The 23,438-nt window shown below is 47.4% G+C and overlaps 1 protein-coding gene across 3 annotated transcripts; it reads right to left on the bottom strand.

Moving 5' to 3' along the window:
• Positions 1-773: 773 nt before the first annotated feature.
• On the bottom strand, positions 774-23,352 carry Scgalpha (sarcoglycan alpha). 3 transcript variants are annotated; one of them, XM_025307253.1, is made up of 10 exons: positions 22,958-23,352; positions 17,953-18,085; positions 16,759-16,898; positions 16,464-16,639; positions 16,146-16,247; positions 10,503-10,677; positions 9,759-10,003; positions 2,904-3,047; positions 1,673-1,741; positions 774-1,603 (listed from the first exon to the last, which is right to left on the bottom strand). In XM_025307253.1, exons 2-10 carry the CDS (start codon positions 18,071-18,073, stop codon positions 1,579-1,581), a joined length of 1,197 nt encoding a protein of 398 aa, XP_025163038.1. In that variant the 5' UTR covers positions 18,074-18,085; positions 22,958-23,352; the 3' UTR covers positions 774-1,578. The 3 variants fall into 3 exon arrangements, with proteins under 3 accessions (XP_025163038.1, XP_025163037.1, XP_011138696.1); XM_025307252.1 differs by lacking the exon at positions 22,958-23,352 and adding an exon at positions 19,994-20,607; XM_011140394.3 differs by lacking the exon at positions 22,958-23,352 and adding an exon at positions 19,372-19,987.
• Positions 23,353-23,438: the final 86 nt, after the last annotated feature.

Genomic DNA, 23,438 nt, shown 5'->3' with positions numbered 1-23,438 from the left:
GCGGCCGATGGGAAATTAACGGTTGTTATTCTATTAAAGTATGTGCATTTAATAGCCGACTTGAGTAACGATAACTTTTAGTTCGTTAAGTAGTTTTTGCATAAGTACACTTACCTTTGCCTTATGAGAAGAAAATGCAAAAATGTTTCATCAATGAGCTATATGCCATAAATAAGATTAACCATATATAAATGGAATAAGAAAAGCAACATTTTTCAATTTAAATTTCCTATTGTTGAGATGTATAAAAGTATAGAAAAAGGAATGCAACGTAATTTTATAGTATATTATACATATATTTTTTAATTTTTATGTAAAATAATACCTAACGTGCTACGACTATTAAAACATATAATCACATCAAAGATTATACGAATGCTAGCTGATCGTTGTGTTACAAGGGATCCAACATGAACATATTCGTTTTCTTTATATTCGCAACTTGTCTACATAAATATTTTCTGAACGATATGTTAGATGCAAACTTAATGTTGATAGCAATTATTTAACAACAAGCTATATCGTAACACTTGAAAAGCATGATGCAAATATACGAGGCGTGGTCGTTGAATAACCGGATTTTACTTCTAACATAACTTCACTGAGATATTGTACAATTTAATTTTTGTCTCCTTCAACGCAGTCCTTTTCTCTGTCTGTACATTCTGTACAGTCGGACAGTTTTACCATTACTCAAAACAATATTGCAAGTCCATTTCTGACCTCTCAGCAACTCTTACTTAGATCCTCTTCGACATGCTCTTAATTTTGAAAAGTAATAAAAAAATCACAGTATGCCAAATTCGAGGAATAGAGTAAGTTCTAGCACTGATATTTGTTTCTTGATAAAAAAACTGCTTCATAGGCAGTTTCGTATACGCCAGAACATTGTCCTGATGAAAATTCTATCCACCCATGAGAAAGGTGCTCGAGCGCCAACTAATCGGCTTAACGGTCTGAAAATAGACTTGTTCGATGCGCGAATGTTCAAGCTCAACTGTTCGCTCCCTCCCATCCCTCTTCAGCTCTTTGTTAATTCTCAACACGCATAATTCGATTATTTCATAGCCACACCTCGTATGTTTACCGATAATAAGTGTTGCGCATATACGGGATGTTTCAGAAACTGGTGGGCAGAGGAAGCGCTTTCTTCTTAAGTTAGAAATACTTTCTAAACTACAATATAAAAACTTATCCTAATCGCGTATGAGAATCTTAAAATCACCCGACAAATAAGATCCAGAAGATTTCAATCAGAAGACCGCGCAATTGGTCCTCCTGTTGATCCAACAGGATCGATGCAATTGTTATTAGAATATGCATTATTAGCAAACTGCATTGTACAGAAAAAGTGTGTTCACATCTTGGAAAGGAAGAACTTTCAGACCCGCGTCTAGACACTGCTAAAATTTCACCGCATACTTCTGCAACATCCTGTAAAACATCTGCGACAACTTGCGACAAATTTAGAGCCGTTTGATAAGTACATTTCTCACGGCATATCTCGTAACATCGACAAAGCCACCCGCGAACTGCATTTAGTTAGCAAAACCACGTCTTCGCGGGCTCCTCGCATAGTCAGAAGTCAGTTCGTAGACCAGCACTGCGAAAACAGACGCGCGATTAAGCACATTTAACGAACAAGTATTCTCGCGACTTGAATGGTACTTACGAGTTGCACGGTCCAGTGTAAGGCGGTGGGTTTGGACGAACATACGAGTTGCAATGTTCATCGTAGACTCTGAAAGACGAAATTCGATCGTGTGTCAAACGAATCGGATTGGTTCGCGGGTAAAGAGGCGCGTAAAAACAAAAAAAAAAGAAACGCTGATTTTTGCGGCGACTAATATTCTCGCGGACACTCGTGAAGCCGCTGTCGAATTCTCGCGAATTCTTCCGCAATCGATGCTAATTTATTCGTAGCATTTCGCCGCGATCCTCTCGTACAATTCTCATGCTCTTGCAAAGAGCATCCGTATTCCGCGATGTTTTCGAGGCCCGGTGCGAACGGCCATTCGGGACTTGCTCGTAACAGACTCGCGGCTCGATCGTATCGCAGTGTATATTTGACTGTAAATAATTACGATCCCGTATACACACCGCTGTCTTAGTTTATCGCGATGCACACGTTTGCATGATTAATGATGCCGCTGTGAGTTCTGCGTGACGCTCTCGCTTCTGCGAAACGATGTCCTGTTATGTTAGAAGCTCATAATACGCGCACGACATTTCACGGCTGGACTCCGTCACGCAGTAGCCGTGCGACTTTTCACGTCATATCTAAAACAGGATCTCTCTTCCGGGGAGAAGTTTGCGTGAGAAGAAAAAAAGGAATATATGAATACATTATTCGCCCTCTCTCGCGAACTCAACAGGCGATTACAGATGGTGCGATCTTTAAAATTCCGTTGCGCTGCTCGGCTCACGGAAACGACCTTTATGTTTTGTCCGCTTCCTGCGTACAATGATTCGCGCGTGCGAGAGAGAGAGAGAGAGAGAGAGAGAGAGAGAGAGAGAGAAAGAAAGACAGGTTCGAGCGACTACATCAACACCGCGTCTTTCTGTGCCGTTAAAATAGAGATGTGCGATTTATGTGCGAAATTGTACATCGCGGTCTTTCCCAAGAATCGCAATAAATGCGACAAATCACCATTTTGTATCGTAAACGCGATTTCATATCGCTAATTTAATTCGTCATATCGTCATTTTAAATTGCGTTCGACTTTTTACGTTTGCAAGTGATATGTGCTTTTGAGTGGTGATATGTGATTTTGAGTCGCAGAGGCGATAAAAATCTAATCGCGTATCGCATTGCGATTCAAGAGAAGAAGGTCGCAGCAACATTTACGATATTTCGCAAAACCGCATATCTCTGTGCGATAAGCTTCTTCGCGAATCTCTACCTTGGGCCTCGTGACATGGAGTCCTTCGAGCTCGGCGGCTGATCCGACAGGGATTTCAGGGTGCCTCTCTCCGGCATGGCATACTGCACCATCTGTATGCCGTTGTTCCCGACTCCCTCGACTGGCGTACACTCCCGTCTTTCCCTATCAAAACACAGAGATATCGTCTTGTTAATAACTAAATAAAAGTTCATTTTAGCGAAATGCGTCAATTCTCTCCGCTGCACACAAGTCGCACGCTCATGTAACGTGATAAAAGTAGAGTTTTTATAAATGCGAATAAGATTAAAATCCAGTCTTGATTTTTTGCCTGCAAATTCGCGCATTGAATTGTTTTAAGCTGAATAAATTATTCATCGATTAATTCATTGGCGCACTTATCACGTTACGATCGTAATCGTGTGATCAACTGCCATAAAGATCGTAGAAAGCGCATTTTCTCTGTGAATCCGAAATGTTATATAACGGACATGCACAAGCACGATAAATTAGTAGAGCTTAAATATTCGAGTAAACCTCAACCGACTGTTAGACAGACTTAACTGGCAGATTTAACTGGCTTCTATCAATTCGCAGTATATTACGACGCGCGATTAGTAATATATGATATTTCAGCGCGACGTCTTGTTACTTCCACGACAATTAGTGTCCACCGAAATCTCAGATCTCTTAGAATAAACGTACCTGACAGGTTGTTCTCTCATAAGGAAAATATTAAAGAGTTCATCGAAATATTCATCTGACTCCGGGTCTGCCCTGGGAATAATAAGATATAAATAATGGACCGTGTAAACAAGAGATATAAACGTTAAGGATCTTACGCGTCTCGTCGGATGAATTAGCACTTTGAGATTTAATGTTGTTAAGGCAAAAGTCCGCGCGCGAGATCGCGTCTAACGTGCTGACGTTTTGCGTCATTCGTCAATTATATTGACACCCGTCCGTGTCGATCAATCTGTGTATCGAAAATACAAAAAGTAACTCCAGTAATTGGATAGTAGCGCGTTACATCTCGCTCCGATTGGCCGACATTCGAATTACCATTTACGTCAGAGCGCATTTATGATCGAGCACAAGCGTGTCAGAGCTATAAAAAATGCAAGAGAGAAAAAAAGTGGAAAAATATGTGGATATTTATAAAATTGCATCGCGCGGACAAAGTATAAACACCAGCGCATCCGACGTTCATTTGTTATTAAGATAACGTCCGATTAATGATTCGTATGATCCGTCCCGTTCGTCTCGTCTTGCGAACGTCGCGCATATCTCAGCCATTTGTACGATCGATTCTCGAGCGGCCCGTACAACGCGCACCGTTTTATCTGATAACGTGAAGTTCTCTCCGCGACGAGATTCACCGACGACGAATCCTCGACCGACGGGTCATATCGACGGGCGATTATTAACGTGAGATGTAACGAAGTTTTGTATTAATACAACGGTTCGGAGATGGTGAAATCTCGGAGAGTGAACGCGCGGAGGCGGCGGCCTCCCTCTCCGCGTCGCCAATACCTGGCCGATTCGGCGACGAACGCGTTCGCGGATTCGTCGCGAGATAAATAAACAAAAGCTAGAAGAAAACTCGACAGGATTCGGTAACGAAACGAGCGCACTGGTAAAACCCTCTTGTCATACGAATTCTCGCGCTGTAACGAGTTCTCGCGTTAACGAGGACTCGCCGTTAATTCAGCGACCTTTCTCGCAGCGAACTCTGCCCTCCGTTCGTTCACTCGTTCACTCGTTTGTTCTTTCGCGCCCGTTTGTTTCGTCCCCGCCGTAACTGCCAGATTTTCTTACTGAGTTATATCGCGGCTGTGTGACGCGTGAGTCCTGTTCCTGTTTGCGCAGCGCCAGCGCATTATCAACCGCGATTAGCTCGATCGCACGTGGTTCGTCGTCGGGCTCTTCGAGAAAGAGGGAAAGAGGAGAAAGGACGCAGCGCGGAATTAAACAATAACGCCTCCGTCGTCGGCGCGTACGGCGCAGCTTTCCGCCGCGTGTCCCGACACATCGATCGTAACTTCAATGAACGCGATTCCCAATGCCGTAGTTACGCGAAATGAACGCTGCGTCAGTGCTGCGTCAATCGTCACGTGTGACACGACGTAATTGACTTATTATCGCGACGCGCCAATGAAAATTGTTGCGCCCCACGATACTTGAAGACACACACGCGGGCGCGGGCACACATACACACACGCTGTGTGCGCGCGCGCGTGTACGCACACTTGCGAACGTACGTGCGTGCATGCGCGCGTGCTTTGGACAGGGTCGCCTCTTCGCCACGCGCGTTATCACCGCGAAAATAGCAAGCCGATTAAAGTCATTAGCGAGGTTCCGCCGCATTTCACTTATTATTAGCCGCGCCGAAGCAATGGCTACGTTCAACGGAGAAAGCCGCTTTGCAACTGCAGTAATACTCGTGAATCTGATTGGTGCATGCTCTCGGATTCAGCGAAATTTTTAAAAATATATGTCAATTAGATTCACGAATTTTACAACAATTGTGAAGCAGTTTTTTTTTTCTGCTAAATGTAAGTATCGGCTCCGATCGCGCGATCCGAAACTCGCGATTTTCGCTGGCGAAAAGCCGCCGATATTAGCGGACTTGCCGCGTCTCCATTAGATTGATGATAGCTTGTTGATCTCTTCGATTAATGATATGGCGCAGCGAACGCGTCTCAGCTGAAGAAAAATCAAATTTCTGGATTCTTAGGACTGAATTTATCCCGCGAGGATCGGGCGATTCTGTTTCCTTCAAATAAACGCCGTCGCGTTGTCAATTCGCCAACTTCGCTCTCCGAGCGAATACAAGCGCTGAAATTTCATTCGCGGTCTCTTCTCTCTTCTTCTTCTAGCGACTTAATCGGTGAGCATTACCGAGGACACTTCGCGACTGATAATTCGCCGCGTCCCGAACGACTCGCGATTATCGCGCTGATGCGCGCCGATAGATGCATTCCGCGAACGGAACAATGAGAGAGATCCGTGTTTGTTTCGCCAACAATCGTACCTAGCACATCGATCGCGCGCGAATTGTTAATATAAGCCGCCTCAGGAGTTTTATCTCCCTTCATCTGTCTTTGGCGAAAAATATTGACGTCGGGATTAGATTAGCCTCGCGATTTCGCATATCGCACGCTCCCGTTATCGTCGAAAATATTCAAGAGGTTTCGTTAAATATTTACGAGCAGCACAGCCACGTTCTCTCTGACGCAAAGTACCTAATTACAATAGATTAGTCGGTATTATCAAAAATGGCGTATCACGCGCCGAGAGATAAAAGCGCGTTGGAGAGTCACAGATGAATTAACCAAGAGACGCCCGCGAGAAATCGTTAGAGCGGAGACGCTGAGAGTTTCGTCGGCGACACAAATCACTTCGCGACACAATTCCACGTCGATCAGGCACAATCGAACGACGCATTCGCCGAAGAAAAAATCCTTCCTTCCCAGAAAAATCGCGAAAATGTTTTTCACGAAGCGCCTGCTCATGAACGCACAGGGAAGCTCGCCGATTTTCATAGCGGCACTTACGCGATAACTTTGTAAAGACGCTTTTGTGGCGGCTGTATAAGCATCATTTCCGGGCACTTTGCGCTCTTCACAGCGGTGCAGTGAAGCTCAGCCGGCGCGAAGCTTTTGTGACCGGTAATTGGAGCGTCCAGCGTGAGACGATGTTATGTCATTTCGCGAACTCGTAGCTATTATTAGCGAGCACTTTTCTGTGCGCTTTATTGATTATATAATAACGTTTCGACAATATTATTGCACATTAGATTCGATAGGAAGCTTAGCCAGACAAAATTCAGCTCCGTCGCGGATCCGAGGAAAATCGCCTCGTAACGGCGAGAAATCCGTCGACGAGTTGTGTTCGAAAAAGACGCGCGAAATAACAAACTAAGACGCGACATTTCCGCAAAAATATTTAGAATAGCTACAAAATCGCGACGGAGGCGCCCGCTCGTCCGCGTTATCGGCCGGATACGGATATTGATAAAACATCGGATTTGTGTGTACACACAAATCTGCGAGACGACGCAGTGTCGCGTTACAATGAACGGAGTGAGAGAAGCGCGCGCGCGATGGTGGCAAATTTAAGCGCACGGCTAACGAATCGTCGATCTTCTTCTCGCCAGGCGTAGACGCGCGACCAGAGACACCTGAGAATACGAAATCGTGCTATTGTTTACACCGGTTGAAATTAGCACGCGCTCGTTCGCTCACTCACGCGGGCGTCGATCGGCGGCGGAAATCGGTGTCGGTGGCAGACACCTCGATCTATTTCCGTGTTAACAGCGAGAACCTCGAAGGCGCCGATAAGCAATTCCATTGCGTCACACGAGACCGATCGCTCGCGTCACGCACCATCTGACCGTTGATCGTAAAGCACCGATCGCTCGCGGTCACTTACCCGTTCCCCGTGCATCGCACGCACGCACGCACGCACGCATGCCACGCGCCGGTGGATTCGCGCGCACGTGTGTGTATGTGTGTTTGTACACGCATGCATGTGTGCGTACACGACGTGAAAGAGACCGAGTGTGGCGGAATGGTTTCGACGCGAGCGCATATGTAACATAAGTATGACGAGTGAACTTCTGACGAAAGACAGAAAGAAAGAGGGAGAGAGAGGGAGGGGAGGAGAGAGAGAAGAGCGTGCGCGCGTACGAAAAAAAAGAGAGAGAGAGAAGAGCGCGCGCGCGTACGAAAAAAAAGAGAGAGAGAGAGAGAGAGAAGGTAAGATCAGGTGACACGATCTCGCACTGTCATCGTCGCCGTGGCTAAGTCGATGACGGTCTTTAGAAAAAATGATACCGATACTTTCTCGTAAGTTGAGTAACTTTCGTCGAATGTCATCGACGCGACATCAACGTGTCGTCAGAAACGACCGACGCTGAGGTGTCGCGATGAGTATTTCCGTGCTTTCTTTCGTGCTCCCTGCAGATTTTGTTTCTGCTTCCTGTTATTATTTTTTGTATTCGTATTATCTTTTCTGTCTCTTATCATTTTACAGCTTCCCTCTCTTCTCGAGTTTGCTCGACTTAGCTCGCCTCCTTTCCGTTTCCCTTTTTCTTCCGGCTTCTTTCCTTTTTCTCTTTTCCTCTTTCTGCACGCTCGACAAGAAGTTTCTGACGGATCGTTAACGATGCTACCGACAGCCAGCTGATTAAGCAAACTGCCGGCGAGCACTAATAAGGCGGTCAATACGCTCTCGAAAATATTTAGGTCAGGATCGGATCGGGATAAAACGGATGATTGTCCCCGTCAGCGGTTTCTAATAGTATCTTTTTAACAGTTTTTCTAATAACATCTTCCAGTAATAGTTTAGAGCGACTGAGGTAGCGTCTAGAAAAACGCGCGTATGCGAAAATATCATAAGAAAGATCAATAAAATATTCGAAATGTTAAATATCGCTGTTTTATGACGCGTTATCAGTTCGATCATTATTAATGACCCGAACTGAAACAGGTTTGACGTTTGACGGCCTGACTATTTTCTTCTTTTTATGTGGTATGACGTACATAGTAGCGCCCACAATAAGGTCATAATTGGTTCGGTTACATCACATGCATGGCAATTCCGATTCGATGCTTGTACTCGCCCGCAACCGGTTATTTCTGTGGCGTCTAAATAAACCGCGTGGTCTCGATAACTGTGTAATTTTCATCTACTTGTCGCTATTCTATCAATATAACGTTTTCTTCTTTGTTTACTCACTGATCAAAAATTAACCGGCCCTGAATGCCCTAAGTTTCCATTAAACCGTGTTGACACCAAGGAAAATAGCAATAACGTAAAAATAAATACGGTAAATGATCACGTGATTTTCTAATTTAACAAATTTCTTTGCTTTTCGATATGGCAAAGCGCGACCGAGATCAATAAAAAAATAGAGTCATCGTTCATTGATAATTTCTAAGCGTGATTTATTTAAATTTCTTCAATTTCTCTCAATTATCTTCGTAATTAGATAAAAAACTTGAAAACGTTCTGAAACCGCCTGTATAAACAACGACTCGCACTTCATACCGAGTGTTATAATTACCGGCGTAGTTACATACGTCATGAACTGAATAACGTTTCCGCTTCGCAGCAGTGGCGACGACAGTTTACGTTCGTGTAGATTCCTTGTTCGTTTTTCTCTGTTCTGTCGCAAATACATATTTCTTGTCTGGACAGTCTGTTCTTTTTAAAGGCACTTACATCAATTTTTAGGCGATACGACGCGTGATGTTTTCCATCATGACGCCACCACATTCGACATTGTTGTATTCACCGCGAAACATTCCGGTGCATGGTAGAGCACTTTAGTTTCTTGTTCGATTCGCATCACGCGTGACACGAATAACAAATACGAACGTGAACTGAAGGAAGAATAATGTCACCGGCCTTAAGCGAGCGTCATAAAGGCCAAAAGAGATACAGACGTCATCGATATGACATCAAACTCATGCTCGCATTGTCATAGTCGAAGTATTAGAAGTGATCAATCTAATCGAACGGCAAACGTCAAGTACTGACTAAATCATACATTATGAATTTTCCTTTCTTCTGAATCAACGCACGCAAAAGAGGCGGCATCTCAGTTTCCCAAATACGTTAAAAAGTAAAAGTTAAACGTTACAAAAGAAATCTCGCGCTAAAGGAACCCGCCAGATTTTAATTTGAAAAGAAAAATATATGTATCCTTCTCGTCTCATGCATTCGGAATTAATTGGCAATATTAATTCACAACAACGATGCAAACGAAATTCTTCGAGGAATAATTCTTCCGGAATGCGGGCGGCCATCGCGACTTGTTGCAGAGTGACCGACTGGTTTTCCTTCGATGATGTTATGTCGGACGCTTACATGCTGTCGTGATGCACACAGATGGAGGTGCCGAGTAAGACGTTCAGCACAAACAGCAGAATCACAGGCATGAAAACCGTGATGGCCGTGTCCTTCAGGTAGCTTCTCGTGGGCATGCTGGCTTTTATCGCTCTGGCCCAACGCCACACCGTGTGTTCAGAAATGCCCGAGGACAGGCCGGCGTCGTTCACGCTGGGACCTCGCCGGGCGCTTTCGTGCTGCAGGCTCTGCTGGTCTTCCTCTCGCTACGAGAAATTCATTCAAAACAACGTGCATAATGCTCGTCATATATCATAAAAGTATTTTCCATCGTGGGATATGTTATCGTGTGAAATCAAATAATTCGAACGTATCTCGTATGCGAATTAATCAGTCGAGATGAGTTTGCGGAAAACTAACAGGCACGTAAGCGAAAAATAATTACGATGATTAAAAGCACGTGAGAAATATGCGACGATAGATCTCTGATAAGATGTTGTGTACGTTTGCGAAGCCTGCGAATCTGCGAAATCGAGAAGACGATTACCAGGCTAAGTTCGCGTGACGCGACACCTCGCAGTGCGAGTAAAATTAAAATTTTGCGAGTAAAATTTTGATAGACGTAATGTGAGCCGTAAAAGCGATGGTTATGACAGTCGTTTGGACTGCCCGTCGAGAGAATGGAGAGAGAACAGAGAAGACTCTCGTGTGATGTAAATCGCGCAGTACCTCAGCGCGATTCGTTCGTTCGATCGGTCGACTTACTAATCTGAAGGAGCACCAGTCTAAATTGAACTGGGATTCTCGGAAAAGTATTTCCACGCTGGTTCTCTTGAAGTCTCTGGGACACGACGGCATTTTCTCTAACGGCTTCACTTCCTCCTGCAATTCGATCAGCTCTTGCGAAAACGGCACCGTGCTGCCCAACCGCATGACCACTCTGAAATCAAAGAGCGATCTTTCGCTTTGTCCCCTTTGTCTCTCTTTCTTTCTTTCTTTCTTTGTCTGTCTCTCGAGACAGCACTCGTGACGAGAAGCACGCTTTCCCGAGCGGGGAGTACAATATATTCTTGTAACACGTAAGTACGTCTCAATGAATGAAACAGGACTCACCCAAGGACTGCGACCGTACGTCCGCGACATTACGAAGAAACTTTGACTCGAGACTCCCCGAACGAATCATATCGCGATATTTTGCCGCGCCGTACTTGCGTCATTCCCGTCAAGGATTCCTTTAAGCAGCGCGCACGCGGAACTTTTGTCCGCGCATACGAGCGCGCAATTAACAATAAAATAAGTAATAAACGATTGTGCGGCAGCACGTCGATTGTCAACGCGTCCGAGGCGACGTGGCTGAGCTGAGAAAACCATCTCTCATCTCAATCGTCCTTTCTGCCGCTGACAAATACTTCACCTCGAGTGCAATTTGCTTCGATGTCGCTGCTACTTCGTCCAAGAATACTTTTAATCGTTCATCGGTCGAGCTATCTGGGCGGCACAAATGGCTCAAATACATATTAGAGATATCTAAAAAACGTCTGAAATAAAACGTTTTTCTTTTTAACGTCTTTAAGACACGTTCCTTGAAACACCGATGCTGTCTCGGCAATTTTAAGAACAAGTCGATCATATCCCGACGATGATATCGACTTCCCGGCGTAATAATTACTTTGTCACGCGTTGCGAAACTTAATTACAATGCTGTCGGGTATATATCCTGCCCCTTCGGATCTTTTTCTCCACAAGGATTTACATGATTTACATCATTACAGTACTGACCTCTCTCGCGCGCGCGCGAGAGCGACAGAGACGGAGCGCACGATACGCGTTGCGCGCGTTTAAATTCGATATCCCTCGCGAATACCTTCATCGATCAAGCAATAGAGCCCCCGAGGCTAAACATCGCGATACGCCGAGGAATACGTGCGTGATATCAATCCGGCATTCTTACAACATGGCCGCGGCGGTGCTGTGGGAAACGTGGGATCGATTTCCGTTCGCCACATTTGCATAATCGTTTCTTTTTCTCGCGTCTTTGCTTTCTTCGTCCATATCGGCGAACTATAGGGACTATAGGGACGTGACCTATGCTGTTCGAGTAAAAATCATACAAGCGCGAAGGAGACAAAGTTCCGCCGCCGGATCATGTCCGGGTGGAAACGATTCTTCCTCTTCGTGACGCGTTCGTTCCCGAGACGCGCTCTCGTGATCGCGACGTTAATTAATGAACCGCCGCAGAGCGTCGGCGTGAATTCTGTTTTACGTAGGCGCGTCCGATCGCGCGGATTCCGACGATCTCGCGATCGCTGTCCGCGGCTTTCACTGATACGCCGGCGATACGCACTGATATGTATCTAAGGTCGAGAGCACGAGGTGGCTCCTAAGGCGCGGTCTTATCACTAGCCGTGGAATAGGCCCCCGCCAGTCAGTCAGTTAAGTATTACGAGCGGCGACGACGATATCGCACTTACGTTGGGAATAATTGCCGCTTTGGCACACACACACACGCGCGCGCGCGCGCGCGCGCACACGGTGTCATCGTACCTCGCGACGACGCAATAAAAGTGCGGATGTGACAGCCGAGTGCGAGCCGTCGACGCGGTGGATCGATCGATTCGACCGTCGTGCGATCGAGTCATCTCTCCCGTGAGAAATTCATCGTGTTTTTCGTCCTCAACTTCTTGTCGTTACTGTCGTTATCGTAAACGTTTCGAATCGAGTCTAAACGTGCTCTCGTGCATGAGCTTGGGTGACATATATCTCGGTGGCGATGAAAGGCGCACAAGTGCGATGACAAAGTGTACGGTGATGATTCACCGTTAACGCGAGGGAGAGATTGGATCGCGTCACAACGAGGTAGCAAAGGTAACTCCGTTATCCGAATCTCGCCGAACGTGTGGCTGATACCACGTTTGAACAACAGCGACCGATTCATAGGAGAGCGGCCGTTATCATCATCGTCGTGTCATCTGGTTTCCCCGACGACGCTACATCCGCGGGCGGCGGCGGACGCGATTTAGATGGGAAAATCGCGTCCGTGTCTCGCGAACTCGTGTTGTTAACGACGTTGTAACGACACAATCGGCATCGAGTCGTAACCGGAAACGAAGTTTCAACGGCGAGAGAGTATTTTTTATCCGGATGCTATTGAGCGGATCGTTGCGGAAGAGGCTTGGCATGATGACAGGAGAAACCTCTCCGTGAAACGGAAAGGAAGAACCGTAACATCCGCGGATTCTTCATTCCGCGAAAATTGTCCCGCGAAAACTGGTCCCTTCGGTTGCGCGAATTATTTCTTTCTCAAGTCACGTGCACGCAGAGAAAAATATAATTCTACCGCTGATAAAGAAGATTTACTTTCCTTCTTTCGATGTTTAACCGATAAACTTATGATAAACATACAAAAATTTGAAGCAAGTAATATTCGCTTTACAGTAAATATTATTCCGTTGCACAATTTTCCTTCCTAAGAAAAGGATAACTAATAATAATGACTCATTTGTAAAAAAAAGTTGACTCACGCGCCTTTTTATGTAAAATACACCGCGCGATTTTACTTAAATACACGGTGAGTCAAGTGCGATGAATCAGGAGCAACATCGTAACCGGTGAACGTATAATCTCGACTGAATAAACGGCTTTCAAATATATCTAATGTTATTAGTAATTGTGCGTCCTCTTCTGCGAACGAGAAGAAAACCCCGCCAGTGATCGTCGTCTCCGAACCGGCCGCCTCGGTTGGAAACGCGCCGCGCACCAAACGCGAATTTTAGCTGCTTCATTATGAATCGATATCTCGTTGCGAAAACGTTCCTCTTATTTCGCTGCCGGGCCTCACGGCCGAACATAAATCCGCACCGGCTACGTTACGCTTTCGCGTCTCGTTTTCCCTTTTTCACCTCCGCTCGGCTCCATCGAGGCGCGCGTCGCCGCCTCGTCTCTGTGACAATGGTACGACGACGGTTTCGCAACGATTGAACCTCTTCGACGCGGCCGCATTCGCGCGGTATCTCGCGCAACGTTATTTCGTTGTCACACATTGTTGTACCGGAAGGAAGTCTGCCCACGTTGTGTTCCAATGACATCAACAGCGCATGCGGTAATTCTCGCTTCATCATCTCGCTGCGCGCCGAGATATTTTTTTTTTTTTCGACGCCCGCTCTCGCGTGCGGACGAGCGTGAAGAGAGATCGATGGAATTTGCAATTCTGATCAAAGGCTCGAGCCGTACGGTCGATATCGAATTTCTAATAACGCGGATGTGGAGAAAAAAGCGCGTCGCGTGAGCGACGCGTTGTATTCATATTCGTCCGCCGAGAACGGCTTCATCGGTGATCGTCGCATGGTGCGTCGGTGTGGCGTTGAAAATTGAACAAATTGAAATTAATCGACTCTCTCAAGCCTGTCTGCTGTGTATTATCGTTCGCCACGATCGTCGTCGACGCGGAGTTTCGATCTTTCCGTCGTTTCCCGTCGCGGAAAAGTCGACAGTCATGGTTGTTGATGTCAAGATGGCGCTGCGCAATCATCGGTTATAGAAAATCCACATTTTTCCCCGGGAGAAAAGCCGTTGTTCGCGCGTTATCGCGTAACATCGCTCGCGCCAGGATACGACGATAAATCGCGCTCGTCGATCCGCGGAATTGGACTTCCAGGGGAGTCACAGTACGCCGTGCGATCGTGAGTTCCTACTGGGAAAGCCCATCATCGATCGTGTGCGCTTCCGCGGAAAAGGAGGTTTATTCCCGGAATACGCGGCCTGTACTGTTATTCAGCGTACGTGGATCCTTTAACGACAGGAGGCAAGATAATGCGCGCGCGCGCGCGCATTGCGTTCGGAGGTAGGATAATGCGTCAGATAGGTCACGACACGTCACGGTGGTGACACGTGGGAACCGCGGAATGAATCGTCCTCGCGTGCGGTCGCACGCTTGCGTTAATGTTGCTGCATCCGCGTCCCCACGAGGAAAACTCATTACGCGCGATTCGTCGATTCGCGCTCACTCCTCTTCGCGAAACCGCGATCGCGCGCCGGTTTCGCTGATAACTGCGTAAGTGTGAGTAGCACGTCCGAACATTGGCGAGGAATTTGAGCGTCCAGCTCGTGCGAAGCGCATCGGGCGCACGTGTTAACCGCGATGATGTAAGCGATAAAAATCGTTAATTGCCAGCCGAGGCAGCTGATGTAAAAATCCTCCCACTCGCGCGTTTAGACGTGCGGGGGCACGCACTAAGAGAATTATGCGAGTCTCCGGGAATTTTCATCTATCACTACGCATTATACATGTTAATTGCCGACACACACTTGCCGGGGACTGGCACCGATCGCGACGATTTGCGCGCGCGATTCCTCTCATTGTCCGCGCGTGCAAATCGTCGCATGTGAAATTCTTCAGATCGCTGAGCATGCTTGCGAAATGCTGCGAAGGCTAAGCTTTCCTCTCTGACGGTTGAACAATAGCGCTAAAATATCTATGATATGCATGCGCATAATTGATCTCGTATTACATCTGAGAAATGTTGATTGACTGTCGTTCGAAAACAGAATAGTTTCCGCAACATTCTGCAAGAGTGCTCAAGCGATCCAAGGTGTTCCTTCGCGCAAGTGTCCTTTTCTTCGAAAATGGCACGCAAGATTTTTCAGCGTGTCACTTCTCACCTCTGACGTCATAGTCCAACATGGCGTGACGAGCCCAGGAGGCACCCAGGAGCCTTAATACCGAGGATACGTGGTCGCGCGCGTCGTTTTATGTAATCGATCGGAGCGTTACGCGAACGAAAATTCGGGACAATGTCGTTTATGCAACAGCGGTGCGCGCAGTAAAACGGCCGCGCGACTGCGACGACGATCACTATCGCTTAATGACTTCCATTCCTCAAAGCTGCCGGCCGCAATTAAACATATCCAGCCTCCGATAAGAGCGTACCTTCTACGTTCTTCCCGTCGGACGTGGACGTAGATAGCGCGCGATAGGAAGTAGATGCGTATTTATTTATGAAGGAAAGAGAGAAAGAGAAGAAAGAAAAAACGTCGCGGATGCGCGTCACGCATTTGCTGTTTGCGGTTGATCGGGCGATTAGTACGTCAGCGATATCAAAGCGACTGTTTAATCTCCGCTGTGATGCCAACCAACATCATTCTCATCGCCTACATGTTCATCGCGTTCGTGTGAGGTCTCATTCGCGCACTGATTTGCGAGTCAGTCACTGATATTCGTATTAACGTCGCGGTAATGCACGTTGGCAGAAAATTCGTTCCTTTCATACTTTCCTTTCCTCTTTTGAGAGCGATTCAGAGGAGAAATTCAGATGCGCGATTTTGCATTATTTAGATCATTGGGTTTATTTTCCAACGTACATTTCGCGACGGCGGGTGATTCGCGGGAAGAAAGGAAGGGACGCTACTCACCCTTCGCCTTCACTGGGCTTCAGGGGTAAACGGGCGCCGAGATCGATGGCGGACGCCAAGAAGGTCACGTACAAATCCACGGCGGCTTTCCATAACTTTTTCCTGCGGTCGAGAAAATAAAACAAGCGTTTATTATCACGCCGATATAACTATCGAATTGCCGGCGTCGCGTGCAGTATCGGGTGGTTTCCCCGATACTCGCAAGACTCGCGCTTGAGGAAGGAAACGGGCGAGCCGTTAACGGCCGTTATCGGGCGTTATCGTTACGGACAAAGTTGCAGAATTAAAAGCCGGTACGATGAAATTTTCGCTACCGACCTGAATATGTCGAGGAGTTTCTCGGTGCGATTGTGATCGAACATGTCTTCCACGTTGAGGTTGTCGATCTTCAGGTACACCTCGTACTTGGTCAGGTTCTCCCTCTCGAGTACGTTTATGTCGAGCACCTTGTACCGAGTTTCGTAGGTGTGCCTGTTCAGGCCCACGACCTCCAGCTGAAATGATCATGAGCGGTTACGCAACGTGATTGCGCGTAATATTCAATGCGAGTGCGCGTAATAATCGATCACGACTCTCCGAACGTCTGGCTGATAACGTATTAATTATACATCACCTGAAAGTCCTTTTGATTTTTGGGCGCGACGCCGTACAAGAAACCGTGATGGTCCTTCTTGCTGTACGTATAATGTATCCATGACGGTAGATCAGGGGCGTTCAGCAAGGAGGGCTGATACGAAAATTGATCGGTGTGTCCTGAAATAAGGACAGTTTCAGTATTTCTTTTTTCGCTTGACGTTCGTGAAAGCTACTGTGATGAAATGCGAAACTGAAGAAAGTAGAAGACTCTTAATGTAGGAATTAACCGATGACCGAGGGAAGATTTCGTCAAGTTTTAGGAGGACACAATTCTGATAAAAAGAATCAAAGAAAGTGTCCCAGAAGGCATTTTTTGCAGAAGCAAGCGAAATAAATACGGTAATGAGAGAGAACATGGTTCTTAAAAATAATAAAATGGTAACAAGAAATTAAAGAGCAACGAAATAAAGTTAATCAAAGTAGGAGAATGTTTATCTCATGAACAAGAAACTAGTTATTACATGAGCTACATACATCATCTCGCGAACCGCACTTGGAATGATTAATCGATCCGAACTTATAACCAAGAGGTATCCGCCCAAGCGTGGAAGGTAAATGATTTTCATTAATCCGGAAAGTATACCCTGACACACGAAGGAATAATTACGGCTCATTTCGCGTGTCGATGATATTATCGTGGGCGTTGAATTAGAAAGTAGCGGTATATACTGGTATACACGAAGTATACGCGCAACGTTCAGCAAGACGGTTCAGCAAGTAATTGCTATTCGTGGCGTGTTGCGAATGACGTACGAAGACGTAGTTTAATTTCGTATTGTAAAATGGGTTAACGGGTACCCACGTAGGATAATTATAGCTGACCGATGCCACCCGTCGTTTTAGGGAGCATTCATTTCTCTTACATTGATCCTTGAGAGGAGGCGCGCAAGAAAGATGTCGCGTAAAATTATCGCTGGATAATTCTGGAAAAAAAGTTTATTCTATCGGCTCGCCTCTCTTTTAAAGAAAGAAACGTAACGCGAAGCGACGTAACTCGATGATGCGCATCGCGTGTTAAATGACGTTCTTCTATTTCCTCGCTTTCTCTTCTCCGTTGTGTCCCTTCTGTGATCGCGAACTTTTGGGTATCAAAGCTCGTTAATTACGATACTGGGAGTTTCTGACAAGTTTAAGACAAGTTCAGCTCGACTGGCTCGTCTGTCTCTCTTACCATCTGTACTCCAGTCGAAAGTCTCCGGTTTGATGGGAATGACGAAGACCTCCGTCATTAGGATGCTCTCTGCGGCGACAAAGGTCGCCGATGCCGACAATAGTATTACGCTCGGGTGCATGATCGTGCCGTGCTAAAAAGTGTCAACAAGCATCGTCGACAATGAAAAGATCGATTGACATCGAAACGCGATCGCGCGCGGGTAATAAAAGCCTGTGTAGCGTTTTAAAACGGAATCTCCCTCCCTCTTTTCCCCACGCGGAATCGATTAAACTCACGATGCTCACGAGTGTACAGGGTAAATGGCACCAGTGACTGACCATGGGTCAGTCACGACGTGCTCGCGTTTGCCGTCGTCTCAAATAATACACTCCAAGAGAGAGAGGCATTTGGGAGAGACTCAGCCGCGAGATCGATCGCCCTTCGAATGTGCGGAGTGGTCTCGTCGAATGGTATTCTGAACTAAAATCGGAAAATTCATTATGAAATCAACGATTCGTCCAAGACGAGAGAGAGATTTCTGTGTGTGATGCGATTTCGTGCGAGTTGCACTCGCACTCGCTCGGGAGCGGTTTTCGCAAAAGCGAAAAGCGGCAGCAGAGCGGGAAACGCGATTTCCGCCCGCTACGAGACGACAAACGGTTAAGTCGAAAGTCATTTTCCAGCGAAAATTGCGTACGATACGCTCGATTGAATCGCGTTCCGGTTCATGTGCGACGAGTATCAAGTGCGAAAAGAACGCGGCGATGAAAAGAGCACGGCTTTGCGATTATCGCTCGGCGCTCGAAACGGCGCTCGTTGTGCGTGAGAAGAACGTCGCTTCGCGAATCGTCTCTCTTGGCTGGCACGCTTCTCTCTGCATCGCTCGTTTCCGATAGTTTAGGAGTATAGCATTAGTGCTAGTCAGGCGCGACGTCCAGGACTTTTTCTGCGATGCCACGGTTTTTTTTCCAAAGGAGTTGCAGCGCGGTTGGAACCTTGCTCGCTGCTCTCTCTCTCTCTCTCTCTCTCTCTCTCTCTCTCTCTCTCTCTCTCTCTCTCTCTCTCTCTCTCTCTCTTTCTCTCTCTCCCCCCCCCCGCCCCTCTGCCTCTTTCCCTTTTCACCGCAACTTGATGACGTTTTTAGCTCATTATTTTTGCATCTCGATATTCCTCGTTCAGGGAAATAACGCTATTTTCTATAACGGTTACGATGTACACACACGTGATACATTCTGTTGTACGTGCGAAGCTCTTTCTCAAGAGTTGCGACGAACGCGACGAACTCGGAGCTTCCCTCGTTCTTCGTTCTCCCTCCCCTTTTCTTCCTACACCGTAACTCGATTACGTTCTTAACGTATTACTTTCGCGTCGGTGTTCTTCATTTAGCCAGAAGTGACGCGTTCTACAATACGATACGAGAGACATTCTGTGACATACGTGCGAGAGGCGGAAGAATGCAGGCCTAAAGACTCAGTCGCGGAGTGGAGACCTGCCAGGATGACGAATGATTCAGGTCGAGGTGTACACTCTCGGGAAAAGTTACATGCGGACAGATTCGTCGGTATTCCAAAGTCGATCACCGGAGATGCGTTGTCGTCGTGTCAGCGTGTGCTGATCCCCCGCGAAAGTGACAAACTCCCAGAAAGATCTCCGAGCGGGCGCAGCTCGAGCGGCCGCGATATTTCTGGCGTGCCGGCGCGGCGCTTTGATTTCCCGAGGAGAGGAGTCACGTGGAAAGCAGCTCGAGCGACGCGGTATCGATCGCGAGGAAACGGCCTGACACCGCGCGCAGGATTCGCAACGGCTGTAAGCGCCCGTGCTCGTCCGCGAGCCTGGTCGCCTTGCTCCGGAATGCGAGTCCTTCCTCCTTCGAGGATGGGAGCGACGCACCAGGACGCGTCCCGAAAATTCGCCGACACGGTTTCCCGATGTCACGTCGTCGTCGTCGTCGTCGTCAATCGGTCGTTCCCCCACGTTCCTCGTGCTCCGTCACACGTGCGTCGCCGACGTATTACGCACGCACCCACGCACGTAAGAGCGCACACGTGCCGAGACTTACGTGCTCACGGAAGTCGGGCTGTCTGCTGCGACGCAGACGACGTCGCCGGGGTGACCGGGTCAACGCGACGCGGATCGCACGACGTAGACCGCCGGTTAGAGCTCGTTCGCGGTAACTCCCGCTGAGACTGGCTCTAGCTCGAATAGAGCGGGATTCGACGGGTGCGAAGGGATTGCTCGCACGGGCAACAGACGACGGCGGACCGTTCCCGGTCGGCCCGGAATCCCCGACGCGGCTCGGAATTCTACGTCCGGATTGACGATGTGTCGCCGGCGAAAAAAGCCGACAGCCAAGACGGAGCATAGGCGGCCCCGGCCCCGGCCCCGCTGTGGCCTCCTCGTTCACATGCGCAGCTGGAACGTCGCTTCCGACTACACATATCGCGTTCTCAGGGCCGTACGTAATCGGCAACCTTGCCTCCCGGGTCTTATCCTTGTGGGACTTCATCCTGAAATCTCATGCTCCTGAAACTTCAGCCTGGAGTGTAGCCCTCGTCGATGTCTCTCTGATGGCGGGCGCGATCTCCAACTCGATCGGGTCTGCCGCGTGTATGGTCACGTTCGATGGACATCGTCGCGGACTTCCGGAAGAGCTTCTCGGCTTGTCTGTCCTCTCGTGTGTTGAAAATCATGGACGATCTCGATTCCGTGGGCGTTGGTAAATAATGATGTAAGCGCTTGTCGACTTGAGCGCTTTCGTTTGACGCAACTATTATCATCGACTTTCACGCACATCGCGATGTGACACACTTTTACCGAAACTTCCGTCTGCCTCATTATCGCGGGGCCCCCGGCCGATAAGTTTTTGCGCCGGATCGAAAAACGCGCAGCCGACGGGGGAATTCCGATTGAGCAGAACCCGTCGACCGTTACATAAAACATGTCACACAATAAATTCTTTTCTGTAGGATGTGCGTAATTCGGGTCGCCCGAGATTCGGCCAGCTTCGGATGGAAAGAAAGGAATAAGAGAAATATGCGTGAATAAGGACCGGTTGTTCCAACTTCTTGGTAAGTTAACTGATAGTTAAATCATATGTTTGTCTTTGTTTTTCCTTCAACTTAGACAAGGACAGACAAGCATATGATTTATCTATCAGTTAACTTACCAAGGAATTGGAACAACCTGCCCTAAGTGGCGAGAAGAGAGTGTAATATAATAACTTGGAAGGGATATTTCAAGATCGCCACGGTTATGTTATGGCTATTTTGCGCGTGTGTTTACAGCGATATAAATGTAACGTCGTGTAAGACTGATGGTACGAACGAAGCTGATAAAAGCGGATAAACACATGTTGTGCTCGACGGGGTTTCACACACGGTCGTTATATAAAGATATTTATATTGTTCTTCCAGCTTACATAAAATATAAGCCCGTATAATTCCTACAACTCTGACTTGTACTAGACGAGAGGAAAAGTTCAGGTGAAATTTCAAAACGCGCACCCAAATGACGCAATGCCGAAAAGTTTTGCGCTTCAGAGCGATGATCCTTGCACTCGATATCTGACAATCGTAGCGGTGACGGTTAGAAGAACGGTTTAGAAGAGGCGTTCAAAGTGTGTTACGTGACGCTCTCGGGACGAATGTCATGTTGATAAATGTGGACAATGGGTAGAGATTGACCCGGGGTCAACATGTGTATTTTAAACTACTATTTTCCTCTCTTCCCAGAAAATTGTAGCTCTCAGAGATTTCGGGTGTGCGAGTCTTCTTCATTGTTCCCCAGCTTGACTTCTTTTCCTTCACTCTCTCGACATGGAATATCGATCCCTATCGATCGTGCGTTATAGAAAAATCGCTACACGGGAAACAATGTTGCGCTTCCCTATATACGCATACACACGTGTTCATTACATATTCGTAACAATAAACGAGAGACGTCAGGATGGAAATTTAGACCGCAGCTAACAAAAGGATGCATCCAGGAGGGATTCTCCTCGTCTTGGGTGAAACATGTTCGAGATTTCAATCACACTTTATCTCCCTCCCCTTCGCTCTATTTCGAACAATCGCATAAAAGGATTTTTCAATGAAGCTTTTCCAAAGAGAGACAGGGTCTTTCCACTCGTCTTTAGTTTTATTCATGAATGTAGTAATCGATGACGCACCGTAAATGCACCGTTACATACGCAATAAACCGATAGATTGTGACGGCATCAACGATCGACGTGGGATCTATTGCAGAAATGTACGGTGAACAATCGCAGAGAACGATGACGTTGTGCCGTGGCGTCTCTACGAGAAAACTAGAAATCTATTCGTGAAGTCCCGCGCAGTTCCGACCGATTTTCGCATTACCAGTAATTTTCTCGGTGCGATCACGTATCGTCGTTATGACGCCGCCGATCATCGTTCGTGTGTAAAAAAAAGTCAGCTAGTAGTTCGCAATATCGTAATACCGGAAAGTACTGATCTTGTCGGCTGATATCGGCGTCTAATTAGCGGTACCTAATTAGCTGACACGCGGTTGGTTTTACCGCTGAACCAGCGTACGTCTTCGCAATTAAAAAAGAAATTCACATGCAGTTGAGACTTTTTGGGAAAAGGAGCACAAGAGAACTGATACGCCAGATAACCAGCGCAGCCAGTTTAGCAATAGAAAAGCAAGGTTACAGATTCCCAGGAACTCATTGACTCCCAGGTCTCTATACCATCTCTCTTGGGAACGAGCCACTCGACAAATTCGAAGCGAGTCGTCGAGCGCTCATGATAAAAGTGAAACTCAACGCTGCGATCGACGCCACGAAATCCCGATGACGTACGAACGCGTGTCTTATCCGTTAATTATTACCGCGATACTGTCGCATATATTTTATCCGTTAGCTGTCAATATCGGACGGGTGTTATCGAGCCCCGGTCGTTCCCAAAATATTATCGAGCATCCTCGCCGATGTCCGACAACGACAGTGTTCTTTCGAGCCCAGCCGATCCCAGCCACCGTGCTAATACTCGTTTTTTCGTACTCAGTCAGCTGATAGTCGAAGTCTCGTCGTGATCGTCAGCGAGTCCCGATCATCAGCTGATCGTCGTCGGTCCGTCGGCCGGCGGCGCGCGGGCTCTATCACTCTTCTTCGTAGCGCCCTCACTCCTCTCCTCGTCAGCGACGTTCGCGATAGTCACGGCACTGCCTATTGACGTCCGCGGTAGGCGTGGTATCGCCGCGGCCGATAGAGGGATATATTTACCGCGCGCATGACTTTTCTCTCTCTTTCTCTCGTGTGTGCGCCAACGCGACGCAAACGACGCGAAGCAACGCGACGCGAGCAAACCGACGCAACGCGCGAGAAACGGGTTTCTGTCGCCCGCACCTTCTTCCTCTCCCTCTTTGCTCCTTTCTCTCTCTTTCTCTCTCTCTCTCTCTCTCTGTTTCTCGAGAGCCATAACCGTAAGCAACGACTGACAATGTGTACATGCTACTTGCAGCGCGACTGCGAGGTCGAACGC

This window comes from Harpegnathos saltator, unplaced genomic scaffold, assembly GCF_003227715.2.
Source record: "Harpegnathos saltator strain DR-91 unplaced genomic scaffold, Hsal_v8.6 scaffold844, whole genome shotgun sequence".
NCBI lineage: Eukaryota > Metazoa > Arthropoda > Insecta > Hymenoptera > Formicidae > Harpegnathos > Harpegnathos saltator.
This window is presented reverse-complemented; position numbering and strand designations above follow the sequence as displayed.

Excerpts from the sequence above, each read along its gene's own strand:
- Scgalpha (XM_025307252.1), bottom strand. The coding sequence starts at position 20,440 with ATGAAGTCCCACAAGGATAAGACCCGGGAGGCAAGGTTGCCGATTACG. Across the intron at positions 16,899-17,952 it reads TTTCGACTGGAGTACAGATG|GACACACCGATCAATTTTCG; the intron begins GTAAGAGAGACA and ends TCCTTATTTCAG. Across the intron at positions 10,678-16,145 it reads AAGCCCAGTGAAGGCGAAGG|AGTGGTCATGCGGTTGGGCA; the intron begins GTGAGTAGCGTC and ends CTTTGATTTCAG.